The sequence below is a fragment of the Balearica regulorum genome, chromosome 5 (genome assembly GCF_011004875.1).
Source record: "Balearica regulorum gibbericeps isolate bBalReg1 chromosome 5, bBalReg1.pri, whole genome shotgun sequence".
In the NCBI taxonomy this organism is placed as follows: domain Eukaryota; kingdom Metazoa; phylum Chordata; class Aves; order Gruiformes; family Gruidae; genus Balearica; species Balearica regulorum.
In genome coordinates, this window is record NC_046188.1 from 25,768,662 (window position 1) to 25,788,288 (window position 19,627).

At 52.2% G+C, this 19,627-nt stretch overlaps 1 protein-coding gene across 1 annotated transcript; it reads left to right on the top strand.

Moving 5' to 3' along the window:
* The first annotated feature begins 2,627 nt into the window (after window positions 1–2,627).
* TGFB3 (transforming growth factor beta 3) lies at window positions 2,628–18,502 on the top strand. The gene is made up of 7 exons (XM_075753852.1): window positions 2,628–3,560; window positions 9,185–9,348; window positions 10,763–10,892; window positions 12,451–12,558; window positions 13,374–13,545; window positions 13,950–14,103; window positions 16,495–18,502. The coding sequence occupies exons 1-7, from the start codon at window positions 2,846–2,848 to the stop codon at window positions 16,651–16,653; spliced, it is 1,602 nt and encodes a 533-aa protein (XP_075609967.1). The 5' UTR covers window positions 2,628–2,845; the 3' UTR covers window positions 16,654–18,502.
* Window positions 18,503–19,627: the final 1,125 nt, after the last annotated feature.

The window sequence follows — 19,627 nt, forward strand, 5'->3', positions numbered from 1 at the left end:
TCTCTAAGGGGTTTTGGAGGAGGGAGACAACTGCAAATATTCTGTTATTTGTGTGGGTTCCAGGACAAAATCTTCTAACAACTGCAAAGCTTCAAACAAGAGGTTCTTCCCTCTGGAAGGGGGAAGGGGCTTTAGTAGGCAGAAAAGGCCCATGCATTTGCCTGTCTTGATCTCCATGAGGACAGACGCTGTTCAGGTTACATCAGCCCCAGCTCAGACTGTCAAACCCCAGTCAGGCTTGCCAAGTGTGAAATATTTCCTATGATACTCACACGTTCAGTAGCCCTGTTGGGCTCTCCCTCAGCCCAGCTGGATTCCAGCGTGTCCAAGACGTGCAACCTGTTAGCGACTGCTGCTTGCAGTCACCAGCGGCAGTTCCAGCACATGTCAGACCATGGAGCTTCCCGACCTCTTAGCCCAGAGAGGGCAACGCACAGAGCAGAGAGTGAGTGGCCTGATACTGGAACCAGCACCACACCTACATCCTTCTTGCCTGCTATTATTTCCAAGCAGTAAGTCCCCACTGTCAATTCCTAACAGAAGAGTCTGCTCTCAGCCATTAACAACGTAACCTTACAGTTTGTACTACTGCATTTCAGCCCATTTCTACTGTCTCAGCCATCAAAATCGCCTAGCCCCTCCTATAGGGTATCCCAGTCCTCCCCTGTATTGACAATGCCTCCCAACTTTGGATAAGCAGCCAATTTCATTAGCACATCCATTTCAGTGTGCCAAGATCGTTAATGAAAACTGGGCCTGGGACCAGCCACTGGGGAACTCCTCTAGTAATCTCTTATAATTCCTGTACTTATCTCCATCTTAACTAATAACTCACCATGCAGCACTGTAGCAAATGGATTACTGAAGTCCAAAGCAATGAGTTCTACCACATTTAGTGTGACCTCCAACCTAATGCAGGGTAGAGGAGGTCCCAGAGTGCAAAAGCATCCAGAATTCATTTCAGAAGTGCTTTGGGGAGCTCTAGAAACATCCATCCCAATCTACATAAAAATATTCCATGGATAGTTAATGGCAGTGGTCAGACTTTGCACCTTATTCCAAGTCGTGATTTGCCTGACATCATTGTAGAGCCACCAGGTACTGTTATATCTTTGTCTGCTCCATCAAGGAACTCAAATTCCTTTTCCCCAAGCAAAGCACAGGCAAACTGTGAGCAGCTCACCCTTCGGTCTCTTCACAGCTGCGGGGAATGGGCTCACCAGGCATCCAGCACCCCCAGCTGCCCCATGGATTTCCTCTGAACCTCTGCCACACTCCGTGTCTTCGGTGAGACACTGCCTTCTGAGCTGGCAGTGCTCTCCCAGCCCCAGAACCCCAAACATGCAGGCAAGGGAAGGCTCCCCGCAGCTGTGCCCGGTGTTTCCAGCCACGGATCAGCTGCCCTGCTGCCAGACACCACGTCTTTCAGGTGCTGGGCCCAGAGCACGAAGCCCCCAGGACTTCCTTCCCCAGGGAGCTCTGCCCAGCTCCCTCCTCGCCCACAGCCCCGCAGCAGCCATCCCTGCTGCATCTTCCCAACAGCACAGCCAGGCCGCTGGCTTCTTTGGCAGGGCAGCCGGCGCTGTGACCTGCTGCGCTGGGTCAGGAAGGCACAAAGCCGCCATCCCGCCCCAGACCTCCAGGCACCTCACCAGCCCAGGGTTGTTTGCTACCCCTCTGTGGGCTCCCAGGAGCAGGGCTGGGTGGCGGGGTGGGGAGTCCCTGTGTAGCTGGGCAGGGTCCAGGTGAGGGCAGAAGGGCTTCAGGTCTGCGGGCACAGGCCCAGCCTGGGGCAGGGAGGAGGGAGGCTGGTGTGGCGGGTGGCCGTTGGCAGGGATGTCCCAGGGAGGATCCTGCACAGTCCCGGGTCATGGATCCAAACCTCACCTGGGCCAGCGTTTTGTCCCGTGACCCCCTTCGAGGGCAGCAGATGCCTCAAGCAGCCCCTTCCCCTCAGCGAGGGCTGCCGTGGCTGGGGACTCCTCTGCTCTCCACTGGCCACCTGCCTGCCCGCTACCCTCCCCGGCCTCCGGGGCCTCCAGGGCCCGCCAGCCCCGCCGCCAGCCAGGGCCCCGCCGGGGCCACCGCAACCCCTCGCCCGCGGCGTGGCGCCCGGCCCCCGCCGGCCGCCCGGCCCCTCCCTCCCTCCCTCGGAAAGAAACCACATCAGGAAAGTATTCGGGGTATTTTTAGCCGCTTTTAATGCGATTTCGCAGCTGGAAACGGGAGGGGCCTCCCCGCGCCGCCCGCCAGCGCGCGGCGGACCACCGCGAAGGGCCCGACCGCCGCCGCCGCCGCCCGGGCGACACCAGCAGGGGGCGCCCGCGCGCCGCCGCCGCGGCCGTGCGGCGGCCACGTCGGAGGGCTCGCGGGCCGCCCCGCCGCGGAGGGGCCCGGCCCCGGGCCGCGAGGGGCCCGGCGCCGCCGGCCGCGCGGGGGGCGGCGGCGGCGGGGCCCGGCGGAGGGGGAGCAGCGGCGGCGGAGGGCGGGCGGGAGGGCGGCGGTGGCGGCTGCACGGCTGCTGAAGCCATTAGCGCGGTGCTGCGGGCGAAGGCCGGGCTTGGAGCTCCCTCCCCCGCGCGAGCCCCGTCCCGGGGACGTCATGGGAGGGAGGTATAAAATTTCAGCGGCGAGGCCGAGGGAGAGGCAGTGTGCGCGGGAGGGGCGGTGCGGCGCCGGGCGGGCCGGTGCGGTGCGCGGCCGGGGCACGGCGGCCAGCGGAGCCCGCGGGGGCAGCGGGCGGCCCAGCGGCGCTGCTCCCGGCTGGGCGGGGAGCGCCGCGGTGCCGCGCTCCCGGGGGTCGGGCACCGGGCGATGTAGGGCGCGGGGCCCGGCGGGGGCATGAATGGTGCAGCGAGAGGGGCGGGCGCCGCGCTCCCCCCGCGGCGGCGGGGCGGCGCGGGCCGCTGACACGTGCGGCGGCGCGGCGCGGCGGGGCGCCCCCGGCTCCGCGGGACGCGGGGCGGCGCATGGGGAAGGAGCCCGGCGCGGCGAGGCACGGCGCCTGCCGCTTCTCCTTGCGGAGCGCTGCCAGCTCTTCCTGGAAGTCCTGAGTCGCGCACGGCGCAGTGAGTTCATGCACCTCCTCGCCAAGCCTCAGCCTGCGGGATCTGGGGAGGCTGCCGCCAGCACACCGCCCGGTCCCCCGCGCCCGCTCGCCGCCGCCCGGGGGTCTCTCCCGGGGGCCCCCGTCGCCGCCCCCTCGCACATGAAGATGTACGTGCAAAGGGCTCTGGTGCTGCTCTCCCTGCTGAGCTTCGCCACCGTGAGCCTCTCGCTGTCTTCCTGCACCACCTTGGACCTGGACCACATCAAGAAGAAGAGGGTGGAAGCCATCCGGGGGCAGATCCTGAGCAAGCTGCGGCTCACCAGCCCCCCGGAGACCGTGGGACCGGCCCATGTGCCCTACCAGATCCTGGCCCTCTATAACAGCACTCGGGAGCTGCTGGAGGAGATGGAGGAGGAGAAGGAGGAGAGCTGCTCTCAGGACAACACCGAGTCCGAATACTATGCCAAAGAGATCCATAAATTTGACATGATCCAGGGCCTTCCCGAGCACAGTAAGTGCTGGGCTCCCCCCGTGCCGGCCGGGGTGCCGCGCCCGCGGGGCAGGCTGCCCGGGACCCCGGGCGCGGAGGAGGGGCGGCCGGCCGGGGCCGAGGGGCGCCGGGCCCCCGCGGGAGGGGCCGCTTTCCCGGTGGGGCGGAGGCGGGAGGGGACCGCCGCGGCGGGGGGCGCGTCTCCGCCTGCCTGCGCGCTCGGGTGCGGAGGCGAGCGGGGGCGGGGGGCGCCCGCCGCTGTCCCGGGGCCGGGGGAGCCACGGGGCGGCGAGCGCTCGGAGCACCGACGGGACGGCGAGGGGCTTGGCGGCGAGCGGCCCCGCCGCAGGTGGAGGAGGTGGGCGCTGGCCGCCGCGGCGGTGGGTTGCGGGGTCAGGGAGCAGCATCGTCCCGAGCCGCAGCCGGGGAGCAGCGAGCCAAGCCCGTGTCTGGAGCCCTGACATCTGGGGGAAAGCGGGGAGGGGAGAGGGGAACGCGTGAGGTGGGAAGGCAGCAGGAGAGGAGGCAGCGTGGGTCTCGGGGTGAGTGCTGCGCGCTGGGCTAGGAGAAGGCGCAGGTCCCGTGTTTCGGTGATGAGCAGGTAGACGGACTCCTCCCTGCTGAAGCTTCAGCGCCTGCCGCAGACACAGGCAACCTGTTAGGTCTGTGCAGCACTCACGCTGGCTGTAGAGAAGGTGGAGAGGCACTTGCTGAAGAGACTGCTGCCTGGAGGACACTGCCGAGGGTGTCACTCGGATAGTCTGAGGGTTCAGAGAGCGAAAAGGGATGCTGAGCAGGTGCAAAGCAGACTGAGGCAAAGGGGACGTGCAAGGGAACATAGGCATTGAGGAAATATGACAGATGTTGAGCAGGTGCGGAGCAGATGATGAGCAGGCCCAGATGTGGGCACTAAACAGATTCAGGTGCAGAAGCTGAGCAGATGCAGATGCAAAGAGACTGAGCAGACACGAACCCCAAGCAGATTGCAGATGCTGAGCACATGTAGGCACAAGCAACCCTTTTGGTCTGTGCTTAGGATTCCTTAGGACTGGAAGATGTTGGTGGGAATGCAGTCATACCACCATCCAGGGTGTCCTCCTGTGATGTAGTACAGTCTTGGCGAAACGATTTGAATGCCAGCAGTTCTGGGGAGGAGCTGTGACTTGGTGCAGGCAGCCTCAGAATGCAGTTACCCTGCCAGGTTTATGTTAATCTTGACATATGATGAGCTGGAATAAGAGCTACAATGTGGTAATGCAACAAATTTCACTTAATCTCTAGCAGACTGCACTCCATATGGTTATATGATTAGCTCTTAGCCCAGGAGACACCAAGACTCAAGGACGAGAAAGTGCACAGGGTATATAGCAGCTTACCCATATTTCAACATTTTTGACCTACTGAAGTGTTGTCTGTGAAATTCTAAAAATATATGGGGAAACCAAGTGTCTGCGAAATAGCACAGCCACACTATGAACTGGTGTGTTTTGGGGAAGGAAATTTGGAAAGTGGAACAGTGGGAAATGCAGGCAGAGTAGTGGATTTGGATAAAGTAGAGGGGGAAGAGGAGTGAAGACATGTGGTGCATGAGAAGGAGCAGTGAGGAGGGACTGTGGCTTGGGGAAAATTCCTATGGAAACAAATGAACCTGTCCCTTGTCCCATGTCCCTGGAGGACACTGGGGCAATGTACTGAGGCGTGGGTTCAAAAGACTGAGTAGTGCTCAGATTGAATTCCTGGGAGCGGGCAGAGTAGATACCACTGCCCAGAGAAACAGGGAACTCTGGAATTGGGTCACGCTGGGAGACGTTAGCTCCAGACAGGCTGTGGTGTCAAGAGACGCACTCCTTTTGAAACCTGGGGAGTTTCATCGCTTGGCTGAATTTGGCCCCCTGTCTTCAGAAGTGGCTGATGTTCAACTTTCCCATGACTCTGTCACTGTGCCAGGTGGTGATCTCAGAGCCCACTCTGAGCCAAAGCCAGTCTCCTCTGGGGGGGAAGGGGAGGACTGCTCCATTGAGGGAACTGCGAGGACGATACAGACAAGTCTGAAATGTGTGCGCACGCACACTCACACACACACGAACTGTTCTAGCTCCAAACTATTAGTCGAGCGGCTTCTTGGCTCAGAGAACTCATCCTTCTCAAAGGCCTAAGGCCCAAAAGTGAAGAGAGCTGCGGAGCAAAAAGAGCAGCAGGGAGAGCCCCATCCTTCTAAGAAGGAAGGATATTCAGGACCAGGTTCCCCATCCCTACTCTGAGCTGTTTGGTGACTCAGAATGGTTTTTCTGCTGTGCCTCTTAGGCACACTGCCTCAGTTATAAGGGACTTTCTTTTGACGATAACTTGCTCTCAACCAGCCATTGACTTCAGGGATCTCCTAAAACTCATGGGAGTTCAGACCCCCTTAAAGCACTGACTTGGCTACATTCAAGCTCAGAGAGCATTTGCAGCGGTCCTGCAAATGGCTTTCCTTCCTTCCTGAGGAAAACTGGATGCCATCTGCCAAGCCAGCCTGACAGACAAAGCAATGAAAGCCATGGGTTGCTGGGGCCAAGCATCTCTTCCCTCCAGACCTGTCACCTGCAGAGTTCCAGAAAGATCAGTTTTTTCTCCAAAGTTGTGCAGCTTTGGCATGAAACACCTTGAAGTACCAGTGGTATAATATGGGGTGAGACAATACCTGCTCACAGCCAGCCTGCCGTTCCTTGACATCAAACTCTAACTGCACGGACATCAGCCTTCTTGGGGCTTGCCAGGAACAGCAGCTGCGTAGGATCGGCAGCACGTGGAGAACCTGCACCTCGCTAACAGCAGTGGTAGGAAGATGGAAGCTCCCAAAAGAACCTGCTCCCTGTATCACACTGTCCACACTAAGAGGCTACTAGTCTCATCTGTACAGTCAACAACTTTGGCCTGTCTGGGGTCCACAGTAACAGCAGGGTCCGATCATGAGGATACATCCTGGCATGTCAGACGTAGCCTGGCATGGGTGCACAGGTGTCACACATTCCGTGTCTCCAGGCTTGGTTACAGCCACTGAGTGTTGTGGATTGGAAGAGCTTGCAGGAATATTGCCTCCGGGCTTTGTTCCGTGCTGGTAGATGGACATATCCTCATTCCAGTGTGATTAACACAGCTGAGCTGGGCCTGGACCAAGTTCCCTGAAAAATCACCTCACCTCCTTTGCCTGTGACCTCTTGCAAAAAGTAATTTGCCCCAAAGCAGTCAGCTTCCTGGGACTGAAACCTGTATCCTGGACACCCTGCTATGAGAAGCAGGCTCCAACCTCACAGGGTTCAGGGGGAAACACAGAACGCAGCTCCATCTCCCCATCAGAGGGCTGGTTCCCAGGGTACGAAGGGAACATGAAACTTCTTAGGGAAGGGAAGTTAGCTATTACTATTTCCACTAGGAAAGTCTCCCAAGACACCAGCACCTTGCTGGTGAAGTAAGTAGGTAGAAGGCAATGTGGGGGCAGCAGGCGAAATACAGTAGATACAGAAATCTCTTACCACCATGGCTGCCTAACGTAGCCAAAAATCTTAAGGAGATGATAAACAATAAATTGTCTTGTGTCTCATCTGCGCTGTGCTGTAGGACCAGATCTGCAGTCTTTAAATAGACTGTCAGATAAAGCACTCCTGTTGGAAATAGATACTGGGCTAGAGTGACCACTGGTCTGATCTAGAAAAGCATTTCTGATGATGACTGGAACACCCCTCGTGGACAGGCAGTCAGGTCTGAAATGGAAGGCCAGGCTGTTAACAGCACTATTAATAGGGCTAGGAGTGCACAATGGCTTAAGGGGGTATTAAACCACAGTATCTGCCTATGTCTAGGACACAGAACAGTTACCAGTGTTAGACTGCAGCTAGGAAGATGCCTTTGGGTATTTAATGAGATCAGAGCTTGGGTTTTCTGTGGCATAGAACCTAGAACTGGTCACAGTGGTGGAGTCCCCACAGTGGGGGTCCTTGCGTGGCTCGGCGTACTCTTTGCACTGCAGGGTTGTTGGGCTGAGCACACCAGCTCTTGGCTGCAGTGGGGTCTGGTCTCCTGGGATTACCGAACGTCCATCTCTTCAATAGCAGCCAGAGACTTTCCTGCATGGGAAAGTCATTCAGTAGTACAAATGACAAAACTGCCTCCAATTAAAGTCCAATGTGAGCATCTGGTCATTGCTTACCAAGTAAAACTTGAGCACCCTAAGAACACATCCTTGTAAACTGGCAGGCTCCTGCTTGCTGAATCTGAGTGTAGCACAAGAGGAAGACCTCCATCTTCATGGACATGACTCTGGAAGTGCATCAGTGTTGCTCAAAGCAGGATTTGGCATGGGAGGTGAACCTCTGTGTTCAACTGCTGTTTCACACGAGCCAATCTGCAGAAGTTGCTTACTTGGGGAGATAGTAGTGGTGGTGTGAAGAGAGGGACCTACTCCAGGAATCTAACTTAAACGTTTCTTCAACTAGGGCTTCTGTTTGTCACAGGCTGGAACTGTGGCTGGGAAAAGGTGATAGTTTTTCTTTCTGTTTCTTTTTTTGTTCAAAAACAACTTAAATATCAGCTGACATGAGAGCCCCGTGTTGCATTGCACAACAGTCAGAGGTCATATGAGAGGCTCTGTAGGGCTGCAAACAAACCTGTGTGTGGGCATAGAGCAGGAGCTGCTGTGTCTTCTCTGCAGGAAGCCTTAATGATGCTACAGCCTTGAAGGCTAACAGAGGTCAATAGGACAGCAACAACAGCGACGACAAAGACTTTTCCATGGGACCAAAATGGTCCCAATGAAGAGGCTTGTGTTCTCTGGAGGACTTTGTTTTGGACCTCATAGCTTTTACCTGCTCTCTTTTGAGGCATTTGTGAAATGGATTTTTCTGTTCAGCAGACACACATCGAGGCAGAGAATTGCTGTGTTATTTCCTGCCCACGTGCCCAATCTCCACAGGTCTCTCAGCACTATTACTCTGTCCTTGAAGCACTCTGTATCTAGTACCATTCATTAATTCCTTCTCCAGGTCGTGAGTGAGAACTGATCTTAAAACCCAGTTCTTGCAGTGCACACTGAATAGTCACTGCTCCAAAAAGTCTTAGAGACCTCATGCTTTGTGGACACTTGACTGGCTTTCATTCTAGGAGACAGTGTCAATGTTTGTAAAACCAAGATTTAATGGCAATGAGATCACCTCCTATGTGGCTTCATGTCTCCAGCATAAGCAGAGTCACTCCATCATTGCTATTGGGAATGGGCCCCACTAGCTGCAGATGAGGTTGCCCCATTGCCTTGGCTGCAGTTGTCATTTTGGATGTAAAACAGACTCATGAGCATTAGCAACATTTGATGAGCAGAGTTAGAAGAGAGAATATTAAAAACACTGTGGTTGATCTCTACTGATTCTCTGGCTTGTAGCATTGAAATAATGGTGGCAGTAGTGGGAAGATTTTGCAAAATGTTGCAATGTAGACCAAATTTGACTGGATTCATCTTGTGTTACCTTTAGCTAGATAGCCATGCTTCACAGGTGGCAAGATGTTTGAATGACATAGACTTCTGCTGGAAAGCTCTTTCTCAAACAATATTTATTTGAGATCCTGCCCCTCTGACCTGTGGTTCTCAGTCTTTCCATCTTTCTTTCTCCTAGATGAGTTGGGCATTTGTCCAAAAGGTGTCACCTCCAATGTGTTCCGCTTTAATGTGTCCTCGGCAGAGAAGAACAGCACCAACTTGTTCCGGGCCGAGTTTCGGGTGCTGCGTGTGCCCAACCCAAGCTCCAAACGCAGCGAACAGCGCATTGAACTCTTCCAGGTGAGCATTCTTCTTACCTTCCCCTGCACCTGAGCCCAGAATAGCTTGGCTCCTTAATGGTTGCCTCAGTTGATATGCGCGGGACCACAGAACAGAGTGAGAGAGAGAGAAAGTCCATGCTGTACCGCAGGACTTCAGCCAGCATATGCAGTGATAGAATCACCTCTCTTTCCTTGTACAGTGTGATGCTATCCTTTCCCCACTCGCATTGGGTGGCTGCTCTGGGCATGCTGGTGTGGTGTCCACTGCAGCTCTTTGCTGCACTGAGAAGGGGGTTGGAAGTGGAGCAGCCTTGGAAGTGGAGGCCCTCACGAGTGGAGCAGCCCTGACCTTTCTGGCACATCTGGTGCCGAGGTCCGTGGGCAGTTTTGTTCCTTTGACTGTCGCAGTACAGTTGGTGCTAATCCAACGGGTGGAGCTGTCTGTCTTGTCACTGATTTACCGGAAGAATAATGCTTGCTTTCAGTGTTCCCTTTGGCAGCAGCTCCTCAGGGGCACAATTCATGGCCCCGTTAATTCAGGTACTTATCTGGAGTTTGGTTTGAACCCATGGATTCCCCTGGCAGAATGAGGTCTGGTTCAGGTTTGGAAGTGGTCTTAGGCTGGGTTGGACCACCCAGCTAATGGTACAGTTTAGCATCCAGGTGGCACAGTCTCACAGGCTGGTGTCTGTCTACTTTGCAGTAAGAGTGCAGCTAAAATTGCCCTGTGACTGGTAGCTCTTGAGGACTTCCTGGAATTCAGTTTCAAAGGTCAGAGCAATTCTCCACAAGATGACACAACTGACAAGGAGGCAATCCCAGAGCTTCTCCATAGGTTCAGTGCTCTGTGGAGTGAACCTGGGGTCCTGCAGGAAGGAACACTTTGCACAGGCTGTGGCTGTTTGTCTGGAAGCGGGAAGAGATGTTGGAGCAGAGGGAGAGGTAGAGGTCTCCAAACCTGATCAGCCCTGGTGTGTTTTGATAGAAGTTGAAGAGTGTAGATGCATGAAAATGTCACAGTGTAGAACTCAACAGGCTTGCTGGGCAAAGGACCTGTGGCAAGATGCTCTATTGCCCACTGCTGGTTCTACTTTGAAATCCAGACCCACATCCCACGGGTGTATACAGAAACAAAACCACCCATTAGATCAATTGCTGTGGTGTTCTGCCTCTGGATACATGCCCTGAAACAAGGATGCATTGAGAGAGGTGCGCTGCTTGGGACACAGAAATAAGCATTGTGTAGATCTCGAGTTCAGGCTGGTTGTGAAGCATGTCCTTCTAACCTCTGCCAGGGTATTCCTGGTGTCTCACTTGCTGGGACCAACCTTCTGAATTAGTTTTTAGAAAGCTGTGGAAGAAAAAAGACCCGAGGCTATTCCTTCCTTATGCGCAGCACTGGCTGATTCTCTCTACCATTCCTTCTGACGCAGATCCTTCGGCCGGATGAGCACATAGCAAAGCAGCGCTACCTCAGTGGCAGGAACGTGCAGACACGGGGCTCCCCCGAGTGGCTGTCCTTCGATGTCACCGAGACTGTGCGTGAGTGGCTTCTGCACAGAGGTAGGGGTCTTAGCTGGACAGGATGTCAAGGCATCCATAGAAACGTGGATCAATGTTGACAGGAGTATCTCTCTGCTCCCCTTTTTGCAGGAGCTTGTCTCATATAGAGGACAGCTTCTTTCAGTCTGAGAACAAGCCTCCCCCCAGCGAGCTACCTCAGTGCATGACATTTGCTAGAATCCTAGCTCAGTCCTGGTGTCCCCACCGTGTAGCTCTGTGGGCTGAGTTAGAACAAAGATTCACCCTCTGGAGGAGGAAATTGTTTTGACTGAGAGATGCTGGAACTTCTTTTGGTTCTTCGATTCTAAGCCCAGAGGGGACCCCTCTGCTTGTCTAAACTATATTCTGTTATACCTAGAAAATGAGGATTGCCCTGGTTTAATTTTCCTGTTGACTAGAGCAAATCTAGCAGGGGAAAAAAACAGCAAGGATCCTGGTTTCTTTAGCTGTTTACAGCTTGGCAGGTATAAAGGTGAGGAAATACCACAGGCTGACACACCTAGACAGATGGAGGCTTTAGCACTGGAGAGAACATACCTCTGCCACCACTGGGCAGCCCAACAGATAGTTATGGGGCAGCTCCCAGCAAGAACACTGACCCCATTCACAGCTGGAGCATAGGCACCGTGACTCACAGCTGGATTGGCCTCACAGATAGAAGCTGGGTGCCACTGAAAACTGGAATGCAGGTACTGGCAAGCAGCCGCTCCCTGGAAGGGTAAGCTGTGAGCTTGTAGGCTCCTCCTTTTTCAAGCAATCTAAGCTGTGTCCTGATGGCTGGAGTTCAGGGCTGGAACTGCAGCGAGCTCTGGGCAGGCACACTAGCTGACAAGACATCACAGAGTACATAGTGCTTAGGAAAAAAGGTGCTAGGCACCTTGTCAATGCCCCAGGGAGCCAGATGTTTTAATTCGTGACACAACATAAAAAAGGAGCTTTCATAAGAGTCTTATGTTCCCTTAGTCAGGCCCACACAGCGTGACTGGTCCAGGAAGTTATTATGAAAATAGACTTGCCTTTGGAAAGTCTGTGTGACTTAGACCACTAGCAGTTCAACAAAACAGAAGGTTGCAGCTGCTGAGTAAAATGCTTCCAGTGATATTACTTGTTCATATCCAACTCGCTCATTTTCAGATCTCTCCTTCAGACACTAACCAGAAACCAGATAGTAGACAGGTACTGAGGATGGCAAAACTGATTTAACACAGACACTGCAAGCCAGCTCTTCAAAATACTTGTTTTCCAGTGGAGCTCCTTGAAGCTCACAAATGCTTTTGGATACTGAATAGCTGAAAAAACATAACCAGGAGCACCCTTCTCACCTGCCCAGGAAGCTCCCTTTACCAAGAGCAAAGCTTTTGGCACAGGTGAAGCCACAAGATTCTCCTTCCCATTCTCCTTTCCAAGACAGCTTCTGTTCCCCAACTAGCATCCCTGACTTTGAGACTTACTCACAGTCTAGGAGTTACCACAGTACATGTCCTCAGTGAAACTTCCCTGCACTGAGAACTGTCTCAGCTGAGGAAGACTGTTTCTCACAGAGTGATCTTTTTTGCAGAGTCCAACCTTGGCCTGGAAATTAGCGTACATTGTCCTTGCCATACTTTTCAGCCCAATGGGGACATCTTGGAGAATTTGCACGAGGTCTTGGAGATCAAGTTCAAAGGTGATAAAGAATTGGGTTAGGGGAGGCTGTTGGGGAAGGGAAAGCCTGCAGTATCTAAAGAAAAAATGAGGTCTTGCTTTGCATATTTGAGTATTTTACGTTGCGCAACATTTGTCCTAAAGCATACACATCTGGGTTTGCATGTTGATTATATGGGTATATACACTTTGTACATAGATTAGAAATGGAAGAAAGTAAGTGCAGGCTGGGTGGGTTTGCACGAGTGTCTGCAGAAAGGAATAATGTTGTATTTCAATGTCTCTCTGGGAAGTTCAGCTTGATGCCTTCTCAGATTTCCACAGAGGCACTGCTTTCCAGTGAGGGTGACTGAAACACAAGGAAGTCAGGCATCCTGTGTGAGGTGGCCCAGAGAGTCAGTGGCTTGGCTGGCCTAAGAACTAGGAACCTCCTGGCTTGCAGCCCTGGGCTGCAGCCACTGGCCCCCACAGGCTCCATTTCTGAGGCTGTTCTGCAGAGTGCCAATGATCTGACATCTTTTTTAAACCATTCATCTTCCTGCCTGTCCTGGGACCAAAGCCAGGAGTGAGTGGGATGGATTAATGGCCCCACCAGCAGTTTGCAAATGGTAAAACAGGTGGCCCGTAAGCCTCTATTTCAGGCCTGCAGCAGTCAGATTCACCAGAGCGAGGGGTCACTGTGAGGGAGGAAGTCCCAGAGTAAGTGGACGTGGTGCCTGAATCCCTTTCACCCTGGTTCAAGGGCAGGCATGAGTGTGTTAAATGCACTGAAAAGTCTTGTTGCATCCATCACTTCCACACTGATTTCTTCTTTGTGGATCTTGTTTTTCTCTGAAGGCATTGACAGTGAGGATGACTATGGCCGTGGGGACTTGGGGCGTCTGAAGAAGCAGAAAGACTTGCATAATCCCCACCTCATCTTGATGATGTTACCCCCACATCGGCTGGAGAGCCCAGCATTGGGAGGCCAGAGAAAGAAACGGGCCCTGGATACCAACTACTGTTTCCGGTAAGTGAGAATCCTCAGCTCAGCAGAGTCACTATGTGCTTCTTGCTCAGCTGCTGGCTAGAGGGAGACTTGGAAGCGGCTTCCTGGAACACAGCCTGGGCAGGGACCCACAGCAGCCCTCTGCTACCTCCAGGTGCTGGAGAGCAGCTGGGTGCTGCTGTGGGTGAGTGGGGTGCTGCCTCCCTGGGCCAGTGGCCAAGCCACCTACCAGCAGGCATGAGCAGTGCCAGACTGCTGAGCTGCCCACCGCTGCTTGCCTGTGCTGCTCCTCTGCACTTGGTGCAGGGAAACACCACGTCCCACTGGGCACTGCTGGTACTAGTCCTTCTGCTCAGGAAACTGCATCACACAATCACATATAAGGCCCCTCTTTAGATTCACTGTGTTTCGATACTGTGTTTCAGGAACCTGGAGGAGAACTGCTGCGTGCGTCCTCTCTACATCGACTTCCGACAGGACCTTGGCTGGAAATGGGTCCATGAGCCTAAGGGCTACTTTGCTAACTTTTGTTCGGGCCCTTGTCCATACCTCCGCAGTGCAGACACCACTCACAGCACGGTACGTCCAGTATATTATCCTGTCAGGGCTTGTGGCTGTGACTCCCCCTTCCTCCCTAAGTCTGATCATATCCGGTCTCTTCAAAGCAGCAAAATCAGTGCAGATCAATGTAAAACATGTAAACATGTAAAAACATGTAAAAAAACTGTCCGAAGAAACTGCAGAAAAGAGTCTAGGTGGTTCAGCAGGGAAAATGTGCTTCCTTTGGAGTCAGTACTGAGTCCATGCTTCCAGCCAAATGTTGAGGAGGAGGATGCTGCTGTCTCTTGGATAAGATGTGAAACAGCAGGACTGATGGTTTTAGGGTACTTATTTGGTAATGGCCACAGTATTAACTGAATTGTTCGCATAAAACATTAACTCTGGTAATTATCTTCTGCCTAAATTTCTCCTGCAGTTTGCACTGGACAGAGGATTTTTCTTGCTCTATGCCAGGTTGTCATGTAAAACTGTTGTGCCATGGCTCGCAGCTGCCATCTGTTACCACAGGGGCAGCTGTAGACCAAAAGTGAAGGGAAATCCATATCCAGAAGTGAACACAGCCATGCAGTAAGCTCTCCTTTCTGCACAGGCATCCTTTCCAGATGTATAAATCCCACTTCACCTATGACAGGGAGGAACCTACTAAGCAGTAAGATTCATGAGTAAAAACTGGTAGAAGGTAAATCTCTTTAGGTAACTTACGCGCAACCTCTGTTTAACATGAGTACACTAGGCAGTCTTTGGGAAGAATACCACCTGAGCCTGGCTACTGTCTAGAGTGGAAGAAAATAAAAGCAATAGAAAAGCACAGGCACGGGAGAAGTACCAAGGCGGGGGAAGACAGACTAAGGAGCAGGCAGTCCATCGCTGAAGCAAATCCTGTGCTTCTGTCCACAGAAGAGAAAAGGCGGCAATCCAGACAATGCAACAGCGGACTAACAAGTTAGCTTCAGATTTCACTAAAAAAGTTACTGGAAAAAGCAGATTTGGCTGAAGAGTAGATAACTAAGTAAAGATGACACTGCAGAAAAGATGCCAGCATTTTCTTGACAGCTTGAGAGTCTGCACAGCAGCAAGGCTTGCTGAAGCTCAAGGACTAATATCAGTGGGAACAGTCGATCTATGGGAATGAAGGAGTGAACAGATGCTGGACATTAAGCACAAGACAAAGCAAGGGAATGAACAGCTTTGAAAGGGTAATGGGCATGTAGCTTTACCATCTGGTTGTCCTGAGAAGCTCTCTAGTAGATAACTGGACTGAATCAGTGTGAGAGAAAGGAAGTTTTAGAATGGTTCCTAACGTTCTGTTCTTGAGCAGGAAAGGAAACGATCAAGCATTAAGGTCAGCTGAGTCATCCAAGAAAGCTTTAGAACAATATAGCTGCTGACAGTTTGCCAGCACCACCTAGGAAAAACATGGTGAAAAGACTTCTTACCAGTTTAACCTACTGTCTCTGAGTAGAGCAGCCCCAGAGCACATAGTACCCCTGTGGTACAGCCAGCGGTATTTTGCTCAGTATCCCAGAGAGCTTCTACCAGAACAACTGCGATTACATGGCTATGGACGATAGAACAGGATGTTTCTTTAGCACCTCTCATCCCCAAAGGCTGTAAAGTAGTTAAAACACAATGTGCCAGACCCTGTCGTTTATACCAGATAAGCACTAATGAGACCACAGTAGTGCTGGTGAGATCATGTTTTGGCCCCACAACTCAAGAAGCTGCTTACCGCTGAGAAGCGGCCACCTCTGGCAAGAAACATGGCAACTGTTCTGTAGCGGCTACATGGCTAAAGTGTACAGTCATCTGTGGGCTGCGGCCAGCTGGGAGGAGGAATCCAGTGGGGTCCCACAGGACACTCTCCTGGCTCCAGCATTATAGTGTAATGACTTGGAGGATGGAGTGGAGGGAGAAAGCATCAGACAGTTCAAAGCTGGGAGGGAGTTGTGGATACTTGAGAGGATTGGCATCCATCCAGTGCTATCTAGAGATGTTAGTTGAAATAAGCAGCACTGATGTTCTTTCTTTTGGTTTCTTTAATGGAACCCAAGAAAACATGGCCCCAGGCTAGTGACACCACCCTTGTTAAAAGCAAAAATTGTGTCACATATCCAAATTAGAGATGAAAGGAGACAACTACTTGCATTCCTTCAACCCTTCATCAGCCACAGAGGAAGGCTACTACAATTTAAAAAAAAAGTCTGAAGAGTCAGGCCAGGGCAGGTAAGACCCTTTAGAAGCAGGCCATGATCAGGAAGTGACAGGGGAGTATTACTTGCCTCAGGAAAATAACCTTTGATGAACGTAGTCCAAACGCCTAGAGACCTGTTGGCTTTGCAGTCCCTTCCTGTTCTCAGCCAACTTAAAGATATTCCTGACTTCGTCACCACATTTACTTTGTTTCTGCAGGTGCTGGGCTTATACAACACGCTGAACCCTGAGGCATCTGCTTCACCCTGCTGTGTCCCCCAGGACCTGGAGCCACTCACTATCTTGTACTATGTCGGGAGGACCCCCAAAGTGGAGCAGCTCTCCAACATGGTGGTGAAATCCTGCAAATGCAGCTGAAAGGCACCCTGGCCCACCCAAAGCCAAGAGAGAAACTGTCAGCACCCACTCTCCTGCTCCCAGGCTAACACAAAAGGAACTGGGGGTCAGAGACTACGCATGCTGAGGGCCGAGTGCCAAACCCTGTGGCTTAGGATCTAGCAGCCCTTGGGGATCTCTTCTGGAACATTTCTTGGTCTTGCTGGCAGTGTCATGTTCCTTCTGGGAGTTACTTTGGTGACACGAAGGCCACACTCTCCAAAATGGCTGGACAGTTGGTGCGGAAGAGAAAGATAGGGTGGAGGAACTGCTGTGTATTTGAATGCTGGGTGGTTGAGCTGGGAAAGCTGGGAATGAGAAAGAGCAGGTGAAAAGGGGAATGGAAATGGGGAGATGTTTTCTATTCTAGCTTTAGCTATGTTAGGACCTCAGCCCTCCCCACTGGCCTGAAGAATTAAAGGTTTCCCCTGTAGGAGGAAACCCTGAAATTTTCTTTAGAGAAAGAAAATGCACCAAGAAGGGAATCTGCTGAGAGAAGAAATGCTCAGAGATACACTTAAACTTTTATTCCTCAGAGCTGTGATCCAGGAGTCCTGCAATTGAAACTCTGTGTCTGCCAAACCTCTAAGTTCAGTTGGCAGATCCTGGCTATTGGTTTCTAACTGCAAACTGCAAGGCTCCCAGCCAGCCTGCTGAGGGTGGGCAAATACAAGGAAAGAGGGTGCTGAGTCCATTTTCAGAGGGACTGATGTCTCCATTCAGCTCTTTTCCCTTCCTGGAGTTTCTGAGAGATGGTTTCTGGGTCAGGGCAGGAGCACTGTCTGTGGGTACCTGAATATTGGGCCCATTATTTTGTGAGCAGATACACCCTGAGGACCTCTTGTCTGTTGTGGTTTGTGAGGTGCTTCGGGGTGTTCTGCACAATGACCTGAACGTGGCCCAGGCCTCACCTGCCAAGACTTAAAAAATAGTAATCTCAAAAACATTGTAAAAAATAAATATTTGGGGGGGGAAGTGCTCTTTTTTTTTTTTCACAAGCAAGTTGTTTGTTGGAGGGTTAGATGGTTTGCTGTTTTTAAACTGCTACCCTGTGGCATACTCAGTCTAAAATCTTTCCCCTTTCCAAAATGTCTCTTCAAAGGACCTGACAATTTAGGTCAGCTGGAGAGCCCCAGAATGGAAATTCCTTGGTACCCTGAAAGCGTGCCTGGTGTATATGTGCCCTGTCCCACCCTAGTCCTTTAGACACGTACATCACCCCTGGCATCTACTTTTTGGCTCTCCTCAAATGTAAAACACTTCCAACAATAGTGTTTAAATAACCAGGGCAATGCAGTTGCCACAGCTGACAAATGTCCTATGTCCATTTGAATATATATAGTCTGCCAGTACAGACTTGTACACACAGGTAAATAACACACCCCTCCTCCTGATTTACCATGACCATTGCAGATATACTCATAAAAAGCTCGGAGATGATGTCCAGGCAAGAAATCAATGTACTCTTTTAAAAAAGCATGGGCTTTTTCAGCCGTAGATACTCCCAAAGGTAAAAATCTCTAGTGCTTGCATGCCACATGAGACTCAGAGGCTGCCTCTCTGACTCTTGAAACCACAACTACTTAAAGTCATGTTCTAGAGACCGCAGAGGTTCCTCCCTGTCCCCTCCCAGTTCTGGTCCCCAGCAACTGAGTGTAAAATACCTGGCTGGTTAATCGCTTGTGGCCATGGCTCTCAACATTCAGCTCGGAATTCAGCTCTTCCATCAAGCCCTTCACAATAGTGGCTGTTTCCATATACCTCACGTGAGGCTGCCGTAACATGTAATCTCAAACATCTTAATAAACTGTAAACAACTCTTCCTGCACCATCACAAGCTGGCTAGAGGTTAGCAAGGGTGGGTCAGCGGAGGGAGCCTGCCAACCTGTGTGACATTTTGGCTGGGGCACACACACTGTGATAGAGGCACTCCCCCACACTTAGCTTTATCCCTTTCATCTCTCTGGGGCTCCTTGACCTGTCATTGGTGTGATGATGAAAGGTGCTGCTGTGATCAGTCCTGCAGCACTACTGTATTACTGTACCCTGTACAGCTCTCCATGCCTGTGCTTCCCCCTCCCCCCCCCACCCCCCCCCCCCCCCCCCCCCCCCCCGCCTGCCCAAGGAGGGAGCAAATAAATCCATTAGGACTACACTACCATGCTGATAGGCCAGAAATTTAGTGGCTGCAATGTCGAGGGGAGGGGGGGAATCCAGATGCCAATTGGCATAGGAATTCTCTCTAATCTCCTTTTAGCAGCAGACCCTGGGGAGGTTTTGGTTTACAAGCTGCAGTCTGTTCTTTGGTCATTGTTCCTCCTGAGCCCTGGGCTGGCTCTGCTGCCCATCCAATTGAAGGGCTTCCTCGCTAGTAAAGGGGAAAAAAAAAATATCAAGGAGGGGGAGCTGCAAAGAGCTGAGCAAGAACACTTGCACAGCTCACAGTCCTACGTGGCACTTGGAACACGTCAGAACCACCCACGGATTAACCCTGGCAAGCCCCTTGAGGTGGGTCTGTCTTACTAGCCCTTGTTCACTGCTGCTTCTCAGTGGCAGGGAGGGGTGGCAGAAGGACCGAACCATTTGTCTACTTGGAAAGGAGGCAAAATGGCAATGGAAAATCAGAGGAGAAGAATCTTGGGGTGTCCAACCAGTAAGGACACAGGTAATCTCATGGGTACAGTAATCCTTGAAGTCAAACAGACACGTTTCAGTTACTACTTCTCTGTCCAGCTTTCTGTCTCCTTAACAACATTTGAGAATCAGATTTATGAGACAGGATCTGAATTCTTAACTTCTTATGATTAAAATAGCTTTTCTAGGGGTGTTTTAGCTATAATTCAGCAACAAACTATACTATCTACATGGGGTTAATAACAGATTGAATACACTCCTGGGCACAGGCTTACAAAAACATTTCAGGACACTTGTGTGAGAAGGCAGAGGGCAGTTCTCT